At 51.7% G+C, this 24,569-nt stretch overlaps 1 protein-coding gene across 1 annotated transcript in view; it reads left to right on the forward strand.

Moving 5' to 3' along the window:
- Positions 1 to 24,569, forward strand: part of LOC120039549 (MICAL-like protein 2) — a 43,693-nt gene that overhangs the window by 12,148 nt on the left and 6,976 nt on the right. Inside the window, exons 3-14 of the mRNA XM_038984960.1 lie at positions 3,002 to 3,143; positions 7,689 to 7,876; positions 8,627 to 8,757; positions 10,539 to 12,137; positions 13,507 to 13,727; positions 13,862 to 13,922; positions 16,035 to 16,222; positions 16,311 to 16,381; positions 16,501 to 16,624; positions 18,919 to 19,021; positions 19,203 to 19,276; positions 23,307 to 23,421. Coding sequence (XP_038840888.1) covers positions 3,002 to 3,143; positions 7,689 to 7,876; positions 8,627 to 8,757; positions 10,539 to 12,137; positions 13,507 to 13,727; positions 13,862 to 13,922; positions 16,035 to 16,222; positions 16,311 to 16,381; positions 16,501 to 16,624; positions 18,919 to 19,021; positions 19,203 to 19,276; positions 23,307 to 23,421 — 3,017 coding nt within the window. The remainder of the gene's footprint in view (positions 1 to 3,001; positions 3,144 to 7,688; positions 7,877 to 8,626; positions 8,758 to 10,538; positions 12,138 to 13,506; positions 13,728 to 13,861; positions 13,923 to 16,034; positions 16,223 to 16,310; positions 16,382 to 16,500; positions 16,625 to 18,918; positions 19,022 to 19,202; positions 19,277 to 23,306; positions 23,422 to 24,569) is intronic.

The following is a 24,569-nucleotide window of genomic DNA, read 5'->3' on the forward strand; positions in this document are numbered from 1 at the left end:
ACACGGGGTACCAGTACTGAGTCCATGTGCAGGGGTACGAGGTAATAACTTGGCTATATATACAGGGTACCAGTACTGAGTCCATGTGCAGGGGTACGAGGTAATAACTTGGCTATATACACAGGGTACCAGTACTTAGTCCATGTGCAGGGGTACGAGGTAATAACTTGGCTATGTACACAGGGTACCAGTACTGAGTCCATGTGCAGGGGTACGAGGTAATAACTTGGCTATATAGACAGGGTACCAGTACTGAGTCCATGTGCAGGGGTACGAGGTAATAACTTTGCTATATACACGGGGTACCAGTACTGAGTCCATGTGCAGAGGTACGAGGTAATGGAGGTCCTATGTAGATAGTCTGGGTAGCTATTGGTTAACTATTTAACAGTCTTATGGCTTGGTGGTAGAAGCTGGTCAGGGTCCTGTTGGTTCCAGACTTGGTACATTGTTATCGCTTGCCGTACGGTAACACAGACTGAGAACAGTCTATGAATTGGGTGGATTTAGTCTGACAGTTTTTAGGGCCTTCCTCTGACACCGCCTGATATAGAGGTCCTGGACGGCAGAAAGCTCGGCCCCAGTGATGTACCGGGCCATACGCACTACCCTCTGTAGCGCCTTGTGGATGGATGCCAAGCAGTTGGCAGCACGGCAAGCTGCTCTCAGCGGTGCAGCTGTAAAACTTTGAGGATCTGGGGACCCATGACAAGACTTTTCAGTCTCCTGAGGGGGGAGAGGCGTTGTCATGCCTTCTTGTTCTGTGTTCCCAGACGTTCCAACCTTCTGATATCTCTTTGTTCCCAGGTGTACAGCCTTCTATCTATCTGTGTGTTCCAGCCTTCTATGTATCTGTGTGTTCCAGCCTTCTATGTATCTGTGTGTTCCAGCCTTCTATATATCTGTGTGTTCCAGCCTTCTATGTATCTGTGTGTTCCAGCCTTCTATGTATCTGTGTGTTCCAGCCTTCTATGTATCTGTGTGTTCCAGCCGTCTATGTATCTGTGTGTTCCAGCCGTCTATGTATCTGTGTGTTCCAGCCTTCTATGTATCATCTGTGTGTTCCAGCCTTCTATGTATCATCTGTGTGTTCCAGCCTTCTATATATCGTCTGTGTGTTCCAGCCTTCTATATATCTGTGTGTTCCAGCCTTCTATATATCCGTGTGTTCCAGCCTTCTATGTATCGTCTGTGTGTTCCAGCCTTCTATGTATCGTCTGTGTGTTCCAGCCTTCTATATATCTGTGTGTTCCAGCCTTCTATGTATCTGTGTGTTCCAGCCTTCTATGTATCTGTGTGTTCCAGCCTTCTATATATCTGTGCGTTCCAGCCTTCTATATATCTGTGTGTTCCAGCCTTCTATCTATCTGTGTGTTCCAACCTTCTATATATCTGTGTGTTCCAACCTTCTATCTATCTGTGTGTTCCAGCCTTCTATCTATCTGTGTGTTCCAGCCTTCTATCTATCTGTGTGTTCCAACCTTCTATCTATCTGTGTGTTCCAACCTTCTATCTATCTGTGTGTTCCAGCCTTCTATATATCGTCTGTGTGTTCCAGCCTTCTATATATCTGTGTGTTCCAGCCTTCTATCTATCTGTGTGTTCCAGCCTTCTATCTATCTGTGTGTTCCAGCCTTCTATATATCGTCTGTGTGTTCCAGCCTTCTATATATCTGTGTGTTCCAGCCTTCTATCTATCCGTGTGTTCCAGCCTTCTATGTATCGTCTGTGTGTTCCAGCCTTCTATGTATCGTCTGTGTGTTCCAGCCTTCTATATATCTGTGTGTTCCAGCCTTCTATGTATCTGTGTGTTCCAGCCTTCTATGTATCTGTGTGTTCCAGCCTTCTATATATCTGTGCGTTCCAGCCTTCTATATATCTGTGTGTTCCAGCCTTCTATCTATCTGTGTGTTCCAGCCTTCTATATATCGTCTGTGTGTTCCAGCCTTCTATATATCGTCTGTGTGTTCCAGCCTTCTATCTATCTGTGTGTTCCAACCTTCTATCTATCTGTGTGTTCCAACCTTCTATCTATCTGTGTGTTCCAGCCTTCTATATATCGTCTGTGTGTTCCAGCCTTCTATATATCTGTGTGTTCCAGCCTTCTATCTATCTGTGTGTTCCAGCCTTCTATCTATCTGTGTGTTCCAACCTTCTATCTATCTGTGTGTTCCAACCTTCTATCTATCTGTGTGTTCCAGCCTTCTATATATCGTCTGTGTGTTCCAGCCTTCTATATATCTGTGTGTTCCAGCCTTCTATCTATCTGTGTGTTCCAGCCTTCTATCTATCTGTGTGTTCCAGCCTTCTATATATCGTCTGTGTGTTCCAGCCTTCTATATATCTGTGTGTTCCAGCCTTCTATCTATCCGTGTGTTCCAGCCTTCTATATATCGTCTGTGTGTTCCAGCCTTCTATGTATCGTCTGTGTGTTCCAGCCTTCTATATATCTGTGTGTTCCAGCCTTCTATGTATCTGTGTGTTCCAGCCTTCTATGTATCTGTGTGTTCCAGCCTTCTATATATCTGTGCGTTCCAGCCTTCTATATATCTGTGCGTTCCAGCCTTCTATCTATCTGTGTGTTCCAGCCTTCTATCTATCTGTGTGTTCCAACCTTCTATATATCTGTGTGTTCCAGCCTTCTATCTATCTGTGTGTTCCAGCCTTCTATCTATCTGTGTGTTCCAGCCTTCTATCTATCTGTGTGTTCCAGCCTTCTATCTATCTGTGTGTTCCAGCCTTCTATCTATCTGTGTGTTCCAGCCTTCTATCTATCTGTGTGTTCCAGCCTTCTATCTATCTGTGTGTTCCAGCCTTCTATCTATCTGTGTGTTCCAGCCTTCTATATATCTGTGTGTTCCAGCCTTCTATATATTGTCTGTGTGTTCCAGCCTTCTATATATTGTCTGTGTGTTCCAGCCTTCTATATATTGTCTGTGTGTTCCAACCTTCTATATATTGTCTGTGTGTTCCAGCCTTCTATATATCTGTGTGTTCCCAGGCGTTCCGGGTAGCGGAGGATGAGTTGGGGATCCCAGCTCTGTTAGATGCTGAGGACATGGTGGCCCTGAAGATACCAGACAGACTCAGTATTCTGACATATGTCTCACAATACTACAACTACTTCCATGGCAAATCACCTAGTGAGTAGTACACATACACACATACATATTTAGTAAACATGTGCAAGCATTACATACACATGAAATGCTGCCCACATGCTGCCCACATGCTGCCCACATGCTGCCCACATGCTGCCCACATGATACTCACTTGCTGCCCACATGATACTCATTTGCTGCCCACATGATACCCACATGCTGCCCACACGCTGCTTACATGCTGCCCACTTGCTGCCCACATGATACTCACATGCTGCCCACATGCTGCCCACACGCTGCCCACATGATACTCACATGCTGCCAAAACACTGCCCACATGCTACTCACATGCTGCCCACATGCTGCCCACATGATACCCACATGCTGCCCACATGCTGCCCACATGCTGCCCACATGATACCCACATGCTGCCCACATGCTGCCCACATGACACTCATATGCTGCCAAAACTCTGCCCACATGATACTCACATGCTGCCCACATGATACCCACATGCTGCCCACATGCTGCTTACACGCTGCCCACATGATACTCACATGCTGCAAAAATGCTGCCCACATGCTGCCCACATGATACTCACACGCTGTCCACATGATACTCACATGCTGCAAAAATGCTGCCCACATGCTGCCCACATGATTCTCACACGCTGTCCACATGATACTCACATGCTGCCCACATGATACTCACATGCTGCCCACATGATACTCACATGCTGCCAAAACGCTGCCCACATGCTGCCCACATGCTGCCCAAATGATACTCACATGCTGCCCACATGATACTCACATGCTGCCAAAACGCTGCCCACATGCTGCCCACATGCTGCCCAAATGATACTCGCATGCTGCCCGCATGCTGCCCACATGCTGCCCACATGATACTCAAATGCTGCCAAAACGCTGCCCACATGATACCCACATGCTGCCCACATGCTGCTTACACGCTGCCCACATGATACTCACATGCTGCAAAAATGCTGCCCACATGCTGCCCACATGATTCTCACACGCTGTCCACATGATACTCACATGCTGCCCACATGATACTCACATGCTGCCCACATGATACTCACATGCTGCCAAAACGCTGCCCACATGCTGCCCACATGCTGCCCAAATGATACTCGCATGCTGCCCGCATGATACTCAAATGCTGCCAAAACGCTGCCCACACGATACTCACACGCTGCCCACATGATACTCACATGCTGACCAGATAATACTCACATGCTGCCCACATGATACTCACATGCTGCCAAACTGCTGCCCACACGCTGCCCACATGATACTCACATGCTGCCCACATGCTGCCCACATGATACTCAAATGCTGCCAAAACTCTGCCCACATGATACCCACATGCTGCCCACATGATACTCACATGCTGCCAAAATGCTGCCCACACGCTGCCCACACGCTGCCAACATGATACTCACATGCTGTCCACATGATACTCACATGCTGCAAAAACGCTGCCCACATGATACTCACATGCTGCCCACATGCTACTCACATGCTGCCAAAACGCTGCCCACATGCTGCCCACATGATACTCACAAGCTGCCCACATGCTGCCCACATGATACCCACCTGCTGCCCACATGCTGCTCACATGCTGCCCACATGCTGCCCACATGATACTCAAATGCTGCCAAAACTCTGCCCACACGCCTCCCACACGCTGCCCACATGCTGCCCACATGCTGCCCGCATGCTGCCCGCATGATACTCAAATGCTGCCAAAACGCTGCCCACACGATACTCACACGCTGCCCACATGATACTCACACGCTGCCCACATGATACTCACATGCTGACCAGATAATACTCACATGCTGCCCACATGATACTCACATGCTGCCAAACTGCTGCCCACATGCTGCCCACACGCTGCCACATGATACTCACATGCTGCCCACACGCTGCCCACATGATACTCACATGCTGCCAAAACACTGCCCACATGCTGCCCACATGCTGCCCACATGCTGCCCACATGACACTCATATGCTGCCAAAACTCTGCCCACATGATACTCACATGCTGCCCACATGATACCCACATGCTGCCCACATGCTGCTTACACACTGCCCACATGATACTCACATGCTGCAAAAATGCTGCCCACATGCTGCCCACATGATACTCACACGCTGTCCACATGATACTCACACGCTGCCCACATGATACTCACATGCTGCCCACATGATACTCACATGCTGCCAAAACGCTGCCCACATGCTGCCCACATGCTGCCCACATGCTGCCCACATGATACTCGCATGCTGCCCGCATGCTGCCCACATGCTGCCCACATGATACTCAAATGCTGCCAAAACGCTGCCCACACGATACTCACACGCTGCCCACATGATACTCACATGCTGACCAGATAATACTCACATGCTGCCCACATGATACTCACATGCTGCCAAACTGCTGCCCACATGCTGCCCACACGCTGCCCACATGATACTCACATGCTGCCCACATGCTGCCCACATGATACTCAAATGCTGCCAAAACTCTGCCCACACGCTGCCCACACGCTGCCCACATGATACTCACATGCTGCCAAAATGCTGCCCACACGCTGCCCACATGATACTCACATGCTGCCCACATGATACTCACATGCTGCCCACATGCTACTCACATGCTGCCAAAACGCTGCCCACATGCTGCCCACATGATACTCACAAGCTGCCCACATGCTGCCCACATGATACTCACAAGCTGCCCACATGCTGCCCACATGATACCCACCTGCTGCCCACATGATACTCGCATGCTGCCCACATGCTGCTCACATGCTGCCCACATGCTGCCCACATGATACTCACAAGCTGCCCACATGCTGCCCACATGATACACACACGCTGCCCACATGATACTCACATGCTGCCCACATGATACTCACATGCTGCCCACATGATACTCACATGCTGCCCACATGATACTCACATGCTGCTCACATGCTGCCCACATGATACCCACATGCTGCCCACATGATACTCACATGCTGCCCACATGATACTCACATGCTGCCCACATGATACTCACATGCTGCCCACATGATACTCACATGCTGCCCACATGCTGACCACACGCTGCCCACATGATACCCACACGCTGCCCACATGATACTCACATGCTGTCCACATGATACTCACATGCTGCAAAAACGCTGCCCACATGATACTCACATGCTGCCCACATGCTACTCACATGCTGCCAAAACGCTGCCCACATGCTGCCCACATGATACTCACAAGCTGCCCACATGCTGCCCACATGATACCCACCTGCTGCCCACATGATACTCGCATGCTGCCCACATGCTGCTCACATTATGCCCACATGCTGCCCACATGATACTCAAATGCTGCCAAAACTCTGCCCACACGCCTCCCACACGCTGCCCACATGATACCCACATGCTGCCCACATGATACTCACATGCTTACAAAATGCTGCCCACATGCTGTCCACATGATACTCGCATGCTGCAAAAATGCTGCCCACATGATACTCACATGCTGCCCACATGATACTCACATGCTGCCCACATGATACTCACATGCTGCCCACATGCTACTCACATGCTGCCAAAACGCTGCCCACACGCTGCCCACACGATACTCACACGCTGCCCACACAATACTCACACGCTGCCCACATGATACACACACGCTGCCCACATGATACTCACATGCTGCCCACATGATACTCACATGCTGCCCACATGATACTCACATGCTGCTCACATGCTGCCCACATGATACCCACATGCTGCCCACATGATACTCACATGCTGCCCACATGATACTCACATGCTGCCCACATGATACTCACATGCTGCCCACATGATACTCACATGCTGCCCACATGATACTCACATGCTGCCCACATGATACTCACATGCTGCCCACATGATACTCACATGCTGCCCACATGCTGACCACACGCTGCCCACATGATACTCACATGCTGCCAAAACGCTGACCACATGCTGACCACATGCTGCCCACACGCTGCCCACATGCTGCCCACATGATACTCTCATGCTGCCCACATGCTGCCCACCTGATACTCACATGCTGCCAAAACGCTGCCCACACGCTGCCCACACGATACTCACATGCTGCCCACACGATACTCACATGCTGCCCACACGATACTCACATGCTGCCCACACAATACTCACATGCTGCCCACATGCTGCCCACATGCTGCCCACATGCTTCCCACATGCTTCCCACATGATACTCACATGCTGCCCACATGCTGCCCACATGCTTCCCACATGCTTCCCACATGCTGCCCACATGATACTCACATGCTGCTCACATGCTGCCCACATGATACTCACATGCTGCCCACATGTTGCCCACATGATACTCACATGCTGCCCACATGCTGCCCACATGCTTCCCACATGCTGCCCACATGATTCCCACATGCTGCCAACACGCTGCCCACATGCTGCCCACATGATATGGGCACACATACTGTGATGAACTTTGATCAAGTTGTGTGTGTGTGTGTGTGTGTGTGTGTGTAGTTGGCGGCATGGCGGGGATAAAGCGTCCAGCGGAGGCGTCCACAGAAGAGGGGCCTTCTGGGAAAAAGAACCAAGCAGTTGTCTCCAAGGTCTTCCCCGCCTCTTCCCCCTCTAAATCCGCTACAGAGAACCGCCCTCCCTCCTCCTCCTCACCCAAATCCTCAACCAGACCAGACAGGGCAGCGCAGGTAAGGATCTCCTTTAAATAGTCTCTCCAGGGTTTCCCAGCCCTGTTCCTGGAGAGATGCCCTCCTGTAGGGTTTCACTCCGGCCCAGTTCCTGGAGAGATGCCCTCCTGTAGGGTTTCACTCCGGCCCAGTTCCTGGAGAGAAGCCCTCCTGTAGGGTTTCACTCCGGCCCAGTTCCTGGAGAGAAGCCCTCCTGTAGGGTTTCACTCCGGCCCTGTTCCTGGAGAGATGCCCTCTTGTAGGGTTTCACTCCGGTCCTGTTCCTGGAGAGATGCCCTCCTGTAGGGTTTCACTCCGGCCCAGTTGTAACCAGCTTGATTCATCTTATTAACAAGCTAATTATTGTTACTAGTTGTTATTTTTGGACTTTTGCATTTGGGTATTTGATTCTTGATAGATATTGATGTTGTAGTGCATTGTTGAAGAGTTATTAGCAAAGCAAGCATTTCACTGTACCTTGTGCACGTGACCAATACACTTTGATTTGATTCTATTGTCAAAGCCGATGTCAGATAATTAGCTCAATGTAACGATTTGAGGAATACAATAAGATTCTCCTCTTTTCTAGTGTAGGTTTGTAATTCAACATTTTTGTTTTCTGTTTTGTTTCTAGCGATTAGTAATAAAAATAATAATTGTTTCACAGACCCACTGTAGTTCCTCCAATAACCCCTAGGGGGCTGCGGCCCCTAGGTTAAATACTCCTGAGCCTGTTGTAACTAACAGAAGGCTAATCTGTCCCCCCCCCAGAAGGATGTGTTGTCGGAGCGCTCCAATAAGACGGGGACTCTGAGCAGTAAGTGTTCCGTGTGTAATAAACACGTTCATCTGGTCCAGAGACACCTAGTGGATGGGAGGCTGTATCACAGGAGCTGTGCCAGGTAAGACTTGACTATTTCACCATGTTAACGCTCTCCTAATGTAACATGTATTACTCTAACAATCTAGCCTGTATCACAGGACCTGTGCCAGGTAAGACTTCACCATGTTAATTACTCCACCATGTGTTATTTTACCAGTCACCAATTGAAAGGGTTAACTACAGTTGAAGTCTGAAGGTTACATACACTTAGGTTGGAGTCATTAAAACTAGTTTTTTTTTAACCACTCCACAAATTTCTTGTCAACAAACTATAATTTTGGCAAGTCGGTTAGGACATCTACTTTGTGCATGACACAAGTCATTTTTCCAACAATTGTTTACAGACAGATTATTTCACTTGTAATTCACTGTATCACAATTCCAGTGGGTCAGAAGTTTACCTACACTAAGTTGACTGTGCCTTTTAAACAGCTTGGAAAATTCCAGAAAATGATGTCATGGCTTTAGAAGGTTCTGATTGGCTAATTGACATAATTTGAGTCAATTGGAGGTGAACCTGTGGATGTATTTCAAGGCCTACCTTCAAACTCAGTGCCTCTTTGCTTGACATCATGGGAAAATCAAAGAAATCAGCCAAGACCTCAGAAAAAGTGAGAAATTTCCAAATGCCTGAAGGTACCACGTTCATCTGTACAAACAATAGTACGCAAGTATAAACACCCTGGGACCACGCAGCCGTCATACCGCTCAGGAAGGAGATGCGTTCTGTCTCCTAGAGATGAACGGACTTTGGTACGAAAAGTGCAAATCAATCCCAGAACAACAGCAAATTATCTTGTGGAGATGCTGGAGGAAACAGGTACAAAATTGTCTATATCAACAGTAAAACGAGTCCTATATCGATATAACCTGAAAGGCCGCTCAGCAAGGAAGAAGCCACTGCTCCAAAACCGCCATTAAAAAAAGCCAGACTACGGATTGCAACTGCACATGGGGACAAAGATCGTACTTTTTGGAGAAATGTCCTCTGGTCTGATGACACAAAAATAGAACTGTTGGCCATAATGACCATTGTTATGTTTGGAGGAAAAAGGGGGAGGCTTGCAAGCCGAAGAACACCATCCCAACCGCGAAGCACGGGGGTGGCAGCATCATGTTGTGGGGGTGCTTTGCTGCAGGAGGGACTGGTGCACTTCACAAAATAGATGGCATCATGAGGAAAGAAAATTGTATAGATATATTGAAGCAACATCTCAAGACATCAGTCAGGAAGTTAAAGCTTGTTTGCAAATGGGTCTTCCAAATGGACAATGACCCCAAGCATACTTCAAAAGTTGTTGCAAAATGGCTTAAGGACAACAAAGTCAAGGTATTGGAGTGGCTATCACAAAGCCCTGACCTCATTCCTATAGAAAATGTGTGGGCAGAACTGAAAAAGCGTGTGCGAGCAAGGAGGCCTACAAACCTGACTCAGTTACACCAGCTCTGTCCGGAGGAATGGGCCAAAATTCACCCAACTTATTGTGGGAAACTTGTGAAAGGCTCCCCGAAACGTTTGACCCAAGTTAAACAATTTAAAGGCAATGCTACCCAATACAAATTGATTGTATGTCAACTTCTGACTTCAACTGTATATGGAGATGTACCATGTGTTATTTTACCAGTCACCTATTGAAAGGGTTAAAGGGTCAACTTCCTGTGTTCTCCATATATAGTTGTTCTATGTCATGTCTGTTCCTGTGTTCTATGTCATGTCTGTTCCTGTGTTCTCCATATATAGGTGTTCTATGTCATGTCTGTTCCTGTGTTCTATGTCATGTCTGTTCCTGTGTTCTCCAGGTGTAGTGAGTGTTCCACCACTCTACTGTCTGGTAACAGTAAACCTGGACCAACACCAGGCTCCTTCATCTGTACCTCCCACCACCACCCCCAGGGGGCACTGCCAACACACACCCCTCTCCGAGACCTGCCCAAAAACAACCCTACTACCCCTGCTGCCTCCAAATACACCCCTCACCCTCCTCCCACTGTCAAGACCACCCCTCTCTCAGACCTGCCCAAAAACAACCCTACTACCCCTACCTCCAAATACACCCCTCACCCTCCTCCCACTGTCAAGACCACCCCTCTCTCAGACCTCTCCAGGAATACCCCCGGACCCAAATACACAGACCCCCCGAAATCCACCCCAGCTCCGACACCCACCAGTACCCCCTCCAAATTTGGCCCTAGCTGGCTGAGCTCCAAATCCGACGGATCCAAAACCAACACCCCCTCTGCCTTCTCCTCGCGGCCCAGCCCGGGGCTCTCCTCCCTGGGCATAGTGAGCCCTGCAGCCTCTGGACCCACCACCCACTCTGCCTCCTCCTCGCGACCCAGCCCGGGGCTCTCCTCCCTGGGCATAGTGAGCCCTGCAGCCTCTGGACCCACCACCCACTCTGCCTCCTCCTCGCGACCCAGCCCGGGGCTCTCCTCCCTGGGCGTAGTGAGCCCTGCAGCCTCTGGACCCATCATCCCCTCTGCCTCCTCCTCGCGGCCCAGCCCGGGGCTCTCCTCCCTGGGCATAGTAAGCCCTGCAGCCTCTGGACCCATCACAGTCCCACGGAGCTTCAACACTACAACTAGCGCCACCACTCCCACAGCATCCCAGACCCAGCAGGCACGGCTCCAGTTCTTCCAGTCTGGGAACGCCCCTACTGGGCAGGAGAACCAGGGCCAGACTCAGGCACAGAGTCGACCCACAAATAAAGTCCCCAACGCCGGCACGCAGGGGACAGTAGTGGGGGTTGGCCAGGGTGTGAGTGTGGTAGTGAGTTTGGGTGGCGGTGGGGTAGCGGATAAGGGAGGGGATAAGGGTTGGGGAGGGGCTAAGTGTGGGGATAAGGGTTCAGGTTGGGGAGGGGCTAAGGGTGGGGATAAGGGTTCAGGTTGGGGAGGGGCTAAGGGTGGGGATAAGGGAGGGGATAAGGGTTGGGGTGGGGATAAGGGAGGGGATAAGGGTTCAGGTTGGGGTGGGGCTAAGGGTGGGGCTAAGGGTGGGGATAAGGGTTGGGGTGGGGATAAGGGTGGGGATAAGGGTGGGGATAAGGGTTGGGGTGGGGATAAGGGTGTGAATGTGGTGGTAGGTGGGGACAGGGATGTGGTTCAGGGTAGAGGTAGAGTTGTCTTCAAGATGGATGGTGATGTGAAAGCCTCTCCATCTAAAGAAGACTGCAGTACCAAGACCCAGGCAGCTGCTGTCATCACTAAGAAACTAACAGACAACACCACCAACCACACCACCACAACAGCTGCTGCTGTCATCACTAAGAAACTAACAGACAACACCACAACACCAGCTGCTGTCATCACTAAGAAACTAACAGACAACACCACACCACCAGCTGCTGCTTCCAGTCCTCCCTGGCACCCTGTAGGACTGAAGAAGACTGAGAACAGGTGAGACATTCTCACAACTCAACTCTCTCCTCAGGACCCCAAAGGGGTGCACGTTTTGGTTTGTGCCGTGGCGCTGCACAGCTGATTCAAATAATCAACTAATTATCAAGCTTTGATCATTTGAATCAACTATGGAGTGTTAGGCAGTGCTTCATTTGTAGATCGGGAAGTCCCGGAACACATAGTGAGGGTGAAAGCAGGGGGTTATCCGGGGTGAGGTACCGGAACACATAGTGAGGGTGAAAGCAGGGGGTTATCCGGGGTGCTCTGAGGTACCGGAACACATAGTGAGGGTGAAAGCAGAGGGTTATCCGGGGTGAGGTACCGGAACACATAGTGAGGGTGAAAGCAGGGGGTTATCCGGGGTGCTCTGAGGTACCGGAACACATAGTGAGCGTGAAAGCAGGGGGTTATCCGGGGTGAGGTACCGGAACACATAGTGAGCGTGAAAGCAGAGGGTTATCCGGGGTGAGGTACCGGAACACATAGTGAGGGTGAAAGCAGGGGGTTATCCAGGGTGAGGTACCGGAACACATAGTGAGCGTGAAAGCAGAGGGTTATCCGGGGTGAGGTACCGGAACACATAGTGAGGGTGAAAGCAGGGGGTTATCCAGGGTGAGGTACCGGAACACATAGTGAGGGTGTTTTTTTTTTTTATACTTTGTTTTTATTGTAGGAACACAAAGAGAGAGAGAGATTTTTGTGTATGTGACAAATAAAATTTGATTTGATTGAAGTGCAATTCCCCTATTTTACCAGCAGAGGTCGGGCTGTAGTTTTTTTTACTTAACCTTAAAACTAGGCAGTTAAGAAAAATTATTATTTACAATGACGGCCTACTGCGGCCAAACCCTTACGACACTGGGCCAATTGTGCGCCGCCCTATAGGACTCCCAATCACGGCAGGTTGTCATACAGCCTGGAATCGAACTAGGGTCTGTAGTGATGCAGTGCTGTAGACCGCTGCGCCAATACTGTCTAATACAACGTTTCCAAACAAAAGGGGTGGTCGTTTTGTTTTTTTGTGCTAACATCAGTGCTTACTTAAGGTTAAGTAAAAAAAACTACAGCCCGACCTCTGCTGGTAAAATAGGGGAATTGCACTTCAATCAAATCAAATCAAATTTTATTTGTCACATACACATGGTTATGTGACAATCATACAGTGGGGGTCAATGGCCCTTCCTCAATTCATCTTTCCTTGCATCCTCTTACCTTGTCTCCTTTTCAAATCAGAGGGGAGGGACCTTCTCTTCCAATGCATATGAGAAGGAAGCGAGACGTTAATTAAGATGTTAGGAATTGAGGAAATACTATTTGAGTCTGTAAGATGTTGAAAGGCCTGTCTGTGTCTCCCCTCGACCCCCAGATCTCCCTCTCTCAGACATGCCCCTGCTGAAACACCTAAGAAAGAGACAGAGACTCCTAAAAAGGGGACTGGGGGGGGCAGAGTTAAGCTAAAAGCAGACCCTTCTCTCCTCGCCCCCCTCGCCCCCAACACCTCCACCCCGACCCCAGCCAGCAGAACAGGACTGGGGAACAAAACCCTAGATAAGGCCCCCGGAGCTGCTTCTCCCAGCAACACTATGGGTGAGCACCATTTGCCCTTTCTGTCGAGTTGGTTATCCACTTGTCACTGGTTTCACTTATCACTGTAATAATGTGTGGCTATTATGGTTGATGTAATGTTTGTGGGGGCTGTATATTGTCTTGTCTCTCGTTAGCAACAGCAGACAACAGCAGCTCTCCTGCTGACTGGCGGTCCAGGCTCAAACCTGCCTCCAAGTAAGTATACTCTCCATTCTACTCTATATTCTACTCTGTATTCTACTCTACATTCTACTCTACATTCTATTCTATATTCTACTCTATATTCTACTCTATATTCTACTCTACATTCTACTCTACATTCTACTCTACATTCCACTCTATATTCTACTCTGTATTCTACTCTGTATTCTACTCTACATTCTACTCTATATTCTACTCTGTATTCTACTCTGTATTCTACTCTGTATTCTACTCTATATTCTACTCTACATTCTACTCTACATTCTACTCTACATTCTACTCTACATTCTATTCTATATTCTACTCTATATTCTACTCTGTATTCTACTCTATATTCTACTCTATATTCTATTCTATATTCTATTCCACATTCTACTCTATATTCTATTCTATATTCTATTCCACATTCTACTCTACATTCTACTCTATATTCTACTCTATATTCTATTCCACATTCTACTCTACATTCTACTCTATATTCTATTCTATATTCTACTCTATATTCTATTCCACATTCTACTCTACATTCTACCCTATATTCTATTCCACATTCTACTCTATATTCTATTCTATATTCTATTCCACATTCTACTCTATATTCTACATTCTACTCTACATTCTACTCTACACTACTCTATATTCTACTCTATATTCTACATTCTACTCTATATTCTATTCTATATTCTACTCTACATTTTACTCTACATTCTACTCTATATTCTACTCTATATTCTACTCTGTATTCTACTCTATATTCTACTCTACTCTGTATTCTACTCTATATTCTACTCTGTATTCTACTCTACATTCTACTCTACTCTACATTCTACTCTACATTCTAGAAGGGTCACCTGGGTGTGAGGTCCCAGCCACTGTAGAAGGGTCACCTGGGCGTGAGGTCCCAGCCGCTGTAGAAGGGTCACCTGGGCGTGAGGTCCCAGCCGCTGTAGAAGGGTCACCTGGGCGTGAGGTCCCAGCCGCTGTAGAAGGGTCACCTGGGCGTGAGGTCCCAGCCGCTGTAGAAGGGTCACCTGGGCGTGAGGTCCCAGCCGCTGTAGAAGGGTCACCTGGGCGTGAGGTCCCAGCCGCTGTAGAAGGGTCACCTGGGCGTGAGGTCCCAGCCGCTGTAGAAGGGTCACCTGGGCGTGAGGTCCCAGCCGCTGTAGAAGGGTCACCTGGGCGTGAGGTCCCAGCCGCTGTAGAAGGGTCACCTGGGCGTGAGGTCCCAGCCGCTGTAGAAGGGTCACCTGGGCGTGAGGTCCCAGCCGCTGTAGAAGGGTCACCTGGGCGTGAGGTCCCAGCCGCTGTAGAAGGGTCACCTGGGCGTGAGGTCCCAGCCGCTGTAGAAGGGTCACCTGGGTGTGAGGGGACATCTAATGTAGAAGGGTCACCTGGGCGTCGGGTCCCAGCCGCTGTAGAAGGGTCACCTGGGTGTGAGGTCCCAGCCGCTGTAGAAGGGTCACCTGGGTGTGAGGTCCCAGCCACTGTAGACGGGTCACCTGGGTGTGAGGTCCCATCTAATGTAGGTCACCACAGTTTGAGGAAAATCACTTGGCCATATTACCTGTACTCGTGGATTCATCCGTTCATCTTTCCATCTCTCATCCGTTCATCTTTCCATCCCTCGTCCGTTCATTCGTTCTGCAGGCGGTTTGTACATGCCGCTCCAAGCCGCTCTGTTTTGATGGTCCACCGGAGATCAAAGACCCTCCCCTCCCTCCTCGCCCACATCATCAGACCTGCGGTGTGTCGGGGATAAAGCCGTCCCCTAGTGCAACATGAAGTCCATGCTCAGAGTCCCACCCCCTGGCCTCAGATGACCGTTCTTCCTCATCCTCCTCTTCTTCCTTTTCCTCCTCAGTCCTACTTATCCTCAGACTCTCAGAACGTACGGAAGGTGAGAGAGAGACTGGTGAAGGTTAAAACTAATTGTGAGAAAATGAGAGGTTAGATTGCATTCAGGGAGGAAAGGAAGAGACAGACCTTGTTATACATCTCTGTTCTTCCTCTCCCTCCTCTCTCTCCCTCCTCTTCCTCTGTTCTTCTCTCTAATCCACCACCATCTCTCTCCTCCTCCCCCTTCTCTCTCCTCCTCTCTCTCGCCAGGCCTGTAGGACCTAAAGACTCCTCTCCCCTCCACCCTGACATTCAGAAGGCTGAAACCCTGCCTCGGCCCTGGGCCGGCGGATCAGGAAACCCCCAGGCTTCAGTCCCTGCTGGGTCTACTCTGGCCCCCTCCAGCCCTCCAGACGCCTCCTCACCCAGCCCGCTGAACACCGGCCCTGGGACATGGGGTGAGAAACACACACACACACACAGACAGACATAAACCCACTTCCCCAGCTCCCCATAAAACACAGTGTTCTGCTGCGTCTCCTCTAGCAGGCGTCCTGACAGGGAAGAGCTCAGCGACAGCTAACGGCTCCAACACAGACACCAAGACACCTAAACCAGTAGGTTTAACACCTTAATACATGGAGACGCGATGAGGGATGTTAGTACCTGGGTGTTTATATTGATGTGTGTTTAGATTGATGTGTGTGTGTGTGTGTGTGTGTGTGTGTGTGTGTAGGGTAAACCGGACTACATCCCGAAGGAAGAGATCCTCAGAGAGCTTCAGGAGATAGAGGACAGTGTTAATGAGTTGGAGAGGAAAGGAGTGGACCTGGAGAAACAACTACGTGCCTGTGAAGAGGGTAGGACTCACACAGAGGGAGAGGGGGAGACGGGAGAGGGGGAGACTCACACAGAGGGGGGGAGACGGGAGAGGGGGAGACTCACACAGAGGGGGGGGAGACGGGAGAGGGGGAGACTCACACAGAGGGAGAGATGGAGACGGGAGAGGGGGAGACTCACACAGAGGGAGAGATGGACACGGGAGAGGGAGAGACTCACACAGAGGGAGAGGGGGAGACGGGAGAGGGGGAGACTCACACAGAGGGAGAGGGGGAGACGGGAGAGGGAGCAGGGAGGGATGAAGAGGGTAAGACTCACACAGAGGGAGAGATGGAGACGGGAGAGGGAGCAGGGAGGGATGAAGAGGGTAAGACTCACACAGAGGGGGAGACGGGAGAGGGAGCAGGGAGGGATGAAGAGGGTAAGACTCACACAGAGGGAGAGATGGAGACGGGAGCAGGGAGGGATGAAGAGGGTAAGACTCACACAGAGGGAGAGATGGAGACGGGAGAGGGAGCAGGGAGGGATGAAGAGGGTAAGACTCACACAGAGGGAGAGATGGAGAGGGAGCAGGGAGGGATGAAGAGGGTAAGACTCACACAGAGGGAGAGATGGAGACGGGAGAGGGGGAGACTCACACAGAGGGAGAGATGGAGACGGGAGAGGGAGCAGGGAGGGATGAAGAGGGTAAGACTCACACAGAGGGAGAGATGGAGACGGGAGCAGGGAGGGATGAAGAGGGTAAGACTCACACAGAGGGAGATGGGAGAGGGAGCAGGGAGGGATGAAGAGTGTAAGACTCACACAGAGGGAGAGATGGAGACGGGAGAGGGGGAGACTCACACAGAGGGAGAGATGGAGACGGGAGAGGGAGCAGGGAGGGATGAAGAGGGTAAGACTCACACAGAGGGAGAGATGGAGACGGGAGCAGGGAGGGATGAAGAGGGTAAGACTCACAGAGAGGGAGAGATGGAGAGGGAGCAGGGAGGGATGAAGAGGGTAAGACTCACACAGAGGGAGAGATGGAGACGGGAGCAGGGAGGGATGAAGAGGGTAAGACTCACACAGAGGGAGAGATGGAGAGGGAGCAGGGAGGGATGAAGAGGGTAAGACTCACACAGAGGGAGAGATGGAGACGGGAGCAGGGAGGGATGAAGAGGGTAAGACTCACACAGAGGGAGAGATGGAGATGGGAGAGGGAGCAGGGAGGGATGAAGAGGGTAAGACTCACACAGAGGGAGAGATGGAGAGGGAGCAGGGAGGGATGAAGAGGGTAAGACTCACACAGAGGGAGAGATGGAGACGGGAGAGGGGGAGACTCACACAGAGGGAGAGATGGAGACGGGAGAGGGAGCAGGGAGGGATGAAGAGGGTAAGACTCACACAGAGGGAGAGATGGAGACGGGAGCAGGGAGGGATGAAGAGGGTAAGACTCACACAGAGGGAGAGATGGAGACGGGAGAGGGAGCAGGGAGGGATGAAGAGGGTAAGACTCACACAGAGGGGGAGACGGGAGAGGGAGCAGGGAGGGATGAAGAGGGTAAGACTCACACAGAGGGGGAGATGGAGACGGGAGAGGGAGCAGGGAGGGATGAAGAGGGTAAGACTCACACAGAGGGAGAGATGGAGACGGGAGCAGGGAGGGATGAAGAGGGTAAGACTCACAGAGATGGAGAGGGGGAGATTGAGCGTGAGGAGGGAAGGAGAGGGGGAGATTGAGCGTGAGGAGGGAAGGAGAGGGGGAGATTGAGCGTGAGGGGGAGATTGAGCGTGAGGAGGGAAGGAGAGGGGGAGATTGAACGTGAGGGGGAGATTGAGCGTGAGGAGGGAAGGAGAGGGGGAGACTGAGAGTGAGGAGGGAAGGAGAGGGGGAGATTGGGGTCGGTGTCGCCTGAGGGGATGTGACCCAAAAAGAGACTGGTGAATTTCCACCACTTCGGGCTCTAATGAAGTCTCTGATAGCTTCCTGTCTCTGTGGGATTGATGGGCGGTAGAAGGAAATAAAGACAGCCCTGGTGGCTGGAGGGAGGGAGGGAGGGCGGGGAGAGGGAGGGAGGGAGGGAGGGAGTAGGGGAAATAGTGTCTTAATATTTCTCTAGTGTTTCATGACCTTGAACTCTGTCAGTATGTCTTTAATATCTTGAAGTCTGCTTTTAAATTCCACTGTGTTGATAATCGTGTGTGTGTGTGTGTGTGTGTGTGTGTGTGTGTGTGTGTGTGTGTGTGTGTGTGTGTGTGTGTGTGTGTGTGTGTGTGTGTGTGTGTGTGTGTGTGTGTGTGTGTGTGTGTGTGTGTGTGTGTGTGTGTGTTTCAGAGGGAGAAGAGGACGTGGTGATGGATGACCTGATGGTGGAATGGTTCAACCTCATCAGAAACAAGCAGGTGTCCATGAGGAGAGAGTCAGAACTGGTCTACATGTGAGTCTCACACACAGACACACACACACCGCAACACACACACACCACACCACACACACACACACACTGCACCACACACACACAGAACCACAAAAATACACACAGCAGATATTTCCTTGTCCTCTAACATCTCTGTGTGTGTGGTGTGGTTCTGCGCGTGTGTGTGCGTGTGTGTGTGCAGAGCGAAGACACAGGACTTAGAGGAACAGCAGCCCAGTGTAGAGCAGGAGCTGAGGAGACTCATGGACAAACCTGGTGAGGAGAGAGAGTGGGGTGTGTGTTGGGGACAAACCTGGTGAGGAGAGAGAGTGGGGGGTGTGTTGGGGACAAACCTGGTGAGGAGAGAGAGTGGGGTGTGTGTTGGGGACAAACCTGGTGAGGAGAGAGAGTGGGGGGTGTGTTGGGGACAAACCTGGTGAGGAGAGAGAGTGGGGTGTGTGTTGGGGACAAACCTGGTGAGGAGAGAGTGGGGTGTGTGTTGGGGACAAACCTGGTGAGGAGAGAGAGTGGGGACAAACCTGGTGAGGAGAGAGAGTGGGGACAAACCTGGTGAGGAGAAAGAGTTGGGGGTGTGTTGGGGACAAACCTGGTGAGGAGAGAGTGGGGTGTGTGTTGGGGACAAACCTGGTGAGGAGAGAGAGTGAGGACAAACCTGGTGAGGAGAGAGAGTGGGGACAAACCTGGTGAGGAGAAAGAGTTGGGGGTGTGTTGGGGACAAACCTGGTGAGGAGAGAGAGTGGGGGGTGTGTTGGGGACAAACCTGGTGAGGAGAGAGAGTGGGGTGTGTGTTGGGGACAAACCTGGTGAGGAGAGAGAGTGGGGGGTGTGTTGGGGACAAACCTGGTGAGGAGAGAGAGTGGGGGGTGTGTTGGGGACAAACCTGGTGAGGAGAGAGAGTGGGGTGTGTTGGGGACAAACCTGGTGAGGAGAGAGAGTGGGGGGTGTGTTGGGGACAAACCTGGTGAGGAGAGAGAGTGGGGGGTGTGTTGGGGACAAACCTGGTGAGGAGAGAGAGTGGGGTGTGTTGGGGACAAACCTGGTGAGGAGAGAGAGTGGGGTGTGTGTTGGGGACAAACCTGGTGAGGAGAGAGAGTGGGGTGTGTGTTGGGGACAAACCTGGTGAGGAGAGAGAGTGGGGTGTGTTGGGGACAAACCTGGTGAGGAGAGAGAGTGGGGTGTGTTGGGGACAAACCTGGTGAGGAGAGAGAGTGGGGTGTGTTGGGGACAAACCTGGTGAGGAGAGAGAGTGGGGTGTGTTGGGGACAAACCTGGTGAGGAGAGAGAGTGGGGTGTGTTGGGGTCAAACCTGGTGAGGAGAGAGAGTGGGGTGTGTTGGGGTCAAACCTGGTGAGGAGAGAGAGAGTGGGGTGTGTTGGGGACAAACCTGGTGAGGAGAGAGAGTGGGGTGTGTTGGGGACAAACCTGGTGAGGAGAGAGAGTGGGGTGTGTTGGGGACAAACCTGGTGAGGAGAGAGAGTGGGGTGTGTGTTGGGGTCAAACCTGGTGAGTAGAGAGAGTGGGGTGTGTTTGGGACAAACCTGGTGAGGAGAGAGAGTGGGGTGTGTGTTGGGGACAAACCTGGTGAGGAGAGAGAGTGGGGTGTGTTGGGGACAAACCTGGTGAGAAGAGAGAGTGGGGGGTGTGTTGGGGACAAACCTGGTGAGAAGAGAGAGTGGGGGGTGTGTTGGGGACAAACCTGGTGAGGAGAGAGAGTGGGGTGTGTGTGTTGGGGACAAACCTGGTGAGGAGAGAGAGTGGGGGGTGTGTGTTGGGGACAAACCTGGTGAGGAGAGAGAGGGGGGGTGTGTGTTGGGGACAAACCTGGTGAGGAGAGAGAGTGGGGGGTGTGCTGGGGACAAACCTGGTGAGGAGAGAGAGGGGGGTGTGTGTTGGGGACAAACCTGGTGAGAAGAGAGAGTGGGGGGTGTGTTGGGGACAAACCTGGTGAGAAGAGAGAGTGGGGGGTGTGTTGGGGACAAACCTGGTGAGGAGAGAGAGTGGGGGGTGTGTGTTGGGGACAAACCTGGTGAGGAGAGAGAGTGGGGGGTGTGTGTTGGGGACAAACCTGGTGAGGAGAGAGAGGGGGGGTGTGTGTTGGGGACAAACCTGGTGAGGAGAGAGAGGGGGGGTGTGTGTTGGGGACAAACCTGGTGAGGAGAGAGAGTGGGGGGTGTGCTGGGGACAAACCTGGTGAGGAGAGAGAGAGTGGGGTGTGCTGGGGACAAACCTGGTGAGGAGAGAGAGGGGGGTGTGTGTTGGGGACAAACCTGGTGAGGAGAGAGAGTGGGGGGTGTGTTGGGGACAAACCTGGTGAGGAGAGAGAGTGGGGGGTGTGTTGGGGACAAACCTGGTGAGGAGAGAGAGTGGGGGGTGTGTGTTGGGGACAAACCTGGTGAGGAGAGAGAGTGGGGGGTGTGTGTTGGGGACAAACCTGGGGAGGAGAGAGAGGGGGGGTGTGTGTTGGGGACAAACCTGGTGAGGAGAGAGAGGGGGGGTGTGTGTTGGGGACAAACCTGGTGAGGAGAGAGGGGGGGGGTGTGTGTTGGGGACAAACCTGGTGAGGAGAGAGAGTGGGGGGGGTGCTGGGGACAAACCTGGTGAGGAGAGAGAGAGTGGGGTGTGCTGGGGACAAACCTGGTGAGGAGAGAGAGGGGTGTGTGTGTTGGGGACAAACCTGGTGAGGAGAGAGAGTGGGGGGTGTGTTGGGGACAAACCTGGTGAGGAGAGAGAGTGGGGGGTGTGTTGGGGACAAACCTGGTGAGGAGAGAGAGTGGGGGGTGTGTTGGGGACAAACCTGGTGAGGGGAGAGAGTGGGGGGTGTGTTGGGGACAAACCTGGTGAGGAGAGAGAGTGGGGTGTGTGTTGGGGACAAACCTGGTGAGGAGAGAGAGTGGGGTGTGTTGGGGACAAACCTGGTGAGGAGAGAGAGTGGGGTGTGTTGGGGACAAACCTGGTGAGGAGAGAGAGTGGGGTGTGTTGGGGACAAACCTGGTGAGGAGAGAGAGTGGGGGGTGTTGGGGACAAACCTGGTGAGGAGAGAGAGTGGGGGGTGTGTTGGGGACAAACCTGGTGAGGAGAGAGAGTGGGGTGTGTGTTGGGGACAAACCTGGTGAGGAGAGAGAGTGGGGTGTGTGTTGGGGACAAACCTGGTGAGGAGAGAGAGTGGGGTGTGTTGGGGACAAACCTGGTGAGGAGACAGAGTGGGGGGTGTGTTGGGGACAAACCTGGTGAGGAGAGAGAGTGGGGGGTGTTGGGGACAAACCTGGTGAGGAGAGAGAGTGGGGGGTGTGTTGGGGACAAACCTGGTGAGGAGAGAGAGTGGGGGGTGTGTGTTGGGGACAAACCTGGTGAGGAGAGAGAGGGGGGGTGTGTGTTGGGGACAAACCTGGTGAGGAGAGAGAGGGGGGGTGTGTGTTGGGGACAAACCTGGTGAGGAGAGAGGGGGGGGGGTGTGTGTTGGGGACAAACCTGGTGAGGAGAGAGAGTGGGGGGTGTGCTGGGGACAAACCTGGTGAGGAGAGAGAGAGTGGGGTGTGCTGGGGACAAACCTGGTGAGGAGAGAGAGGGGTGTGTGTGTTGGGGACAAACCTGGTGAGGAGAGAGAGTGGGGGGTGTGTTGGGGACAAACCTGGTGAGGAGAGAGAGTGGGGGGTGTGTTGGGGACAAACCTGGTGAGGAGAGAGAGTGGGGGGTGTGTTGGGGACAAACCTGGTGAGGGGAGAGAGTGGGGGGTGTGTTGGGGACAAACCTGGTGAGGAGAGAGAGTGGGGTGTGTGTTGGGGACAAACCTGGTGAGGAGAGAGAGTGGGGTGTGTTGGGGACAAACCTGGTGAGGAGAGAGAGTGGGGTGTGTTGGGGACAAACCTGGTGAGGAGAGAGAGTGGGGTGTGTTGGGGACAAACCTGGTGAGGAGAGAGAGTGGGGGGTGTTGGGGACAAACCTGGTGAGGAGAGAGAGTGGGGGGTGTGTTGGGGACAAACCTGGTGAGGAGAGAGAGTGGGGTGTGTGTTGGGGACAAACCTGGTGAGGAGAGAGAGTGGGGTGTGTTGGGGACAAACCTGGTGAGGAGAGAGAGTGGGGGGTGTGTTGGGGACAAACCTGGTGAGGAGAGAGAGTGGGGTGTGTTGGGGACAAACCTGGTGAGGAGAGAGAGTGGGGTGTGTTGGGGACAAACCTGGTGAGGAGAGAGTGGGGGGTGTGTTGGGGACAATGCAAAAGTTGTGTGTGTTTATACTGATTGTATCAGAATGTATTAGTCAGTAACATGAGGTGTGTTAATGTGCAGAGCGGCTGAAGACGTCGTGGGACCGGCGTAGAGAAGAGGAGTTGATGGTCAAGCTGGTGGATATCGTCAATGACAGGAACGCCATCATAGAAGGACTGGACGATGACAGACTCAGGTAGGGGCGAGAGGGGGGATGACAGACTCAGGTAAGAGGGAGAGAGGGGATGACAGACTCAGGTAGGAGAGAGAGGGGATGACAGATTCAGGTAGGAGAGAGAGGGGATGACAGATTCAGGTAGGAGAGAGAGAGGGGGATGACAGATTCAGGTAGGAGAGAGAGGGGATGACAGATTCAGGTAAGAGGGAGAGAGGGGATGACAGACTCAGGTAGGAGAGAGAGGGGATGACAGATTCAGGTAGGAGAGAGAGGGGATGACAGATTCAGGTAAGTGAGAGAGAGAGGGGGGATAACAGATGCAGGTGAGAGAGAGAGAGGGGGGATGACAGATGCAGGTAGGGGTGAGAGAGAGGGGGATGACAGAATCAGGTAAGCAGATTCAGTTGAGAGAGAGAGGGGGATGACAGATTGAGGTAAGAGAGAGAGAGGGGGATGACAGACTCAGGTAAGAGAGAGAGAGGGGGATGACAGACTCAGGTAAGAGAGAGAGAGGGGGATGACAGACTCAGGTAATAGAGAGAGAGGGGGATGACAGACTCAGGTAAGAGAGAGAGAGGGGGATGACAGACTCAGGTAAGAGAGAGAGAGGGGTGATGACAGATTCAGGTAAGTGAGAGAGAGGGGTGATGACAGATTCAGGTAAGTGAGAGAGAGAGGGATGACAGATTCAGGTAAGTGAGAGAAAACGACCACCCCTTTTGTTTGAAACGTTGTATTAGACAGTATTGGCGCAGCGTCTACAGCACTCATCACTACAGACCCTAGTTCGATTCCAGGCTGTATGACAACCTGCCGTGATTGGGAGTCCTATGGGCGGCGCACAATTGGCCCAGTGTCGTAAGGGTTTGGCCGCAGTAGGCCGCATTGTAAATAATAATTTTTCTTAACTGCCTAGTTTTAAGGTTAAGTAAAAAAACTACAGCCCACCTCTGCTGGTAAAATAGGGGAATTGCACTTCAATCAAATCAAATTTTATTTGTCACATACCAAAAAATCTCTCTCTCTCTTTGTGTTCCTACAATAAAACAAAGTATAAAAAAAAAAACACCCTCACTATGTGTTCCGTTACCTCACCCTGGATAACCTGCTTTCACCTCACACTATGTGTTCCGGTACCTCACCCTGATAACCCCCTGCTTTCCACC

The sequence above is a fragment of the Salvelinus namaycush genome, unplaced genomic scaffold (genome assembly GCF_016432855.1).
Source record: "Salvelinus namaycush isolate Seneca unplaced genomic scaffold, SaNama_1.0 Scaffold28, whole genome shotgun sequence".
Classification (NCBI taxonomy): Eukaryota; Metazoa; Chordata; class Actinopteri; order Salmoniformes; family Salmonidae; genus Salvelinus; species Salvelinus namaycush.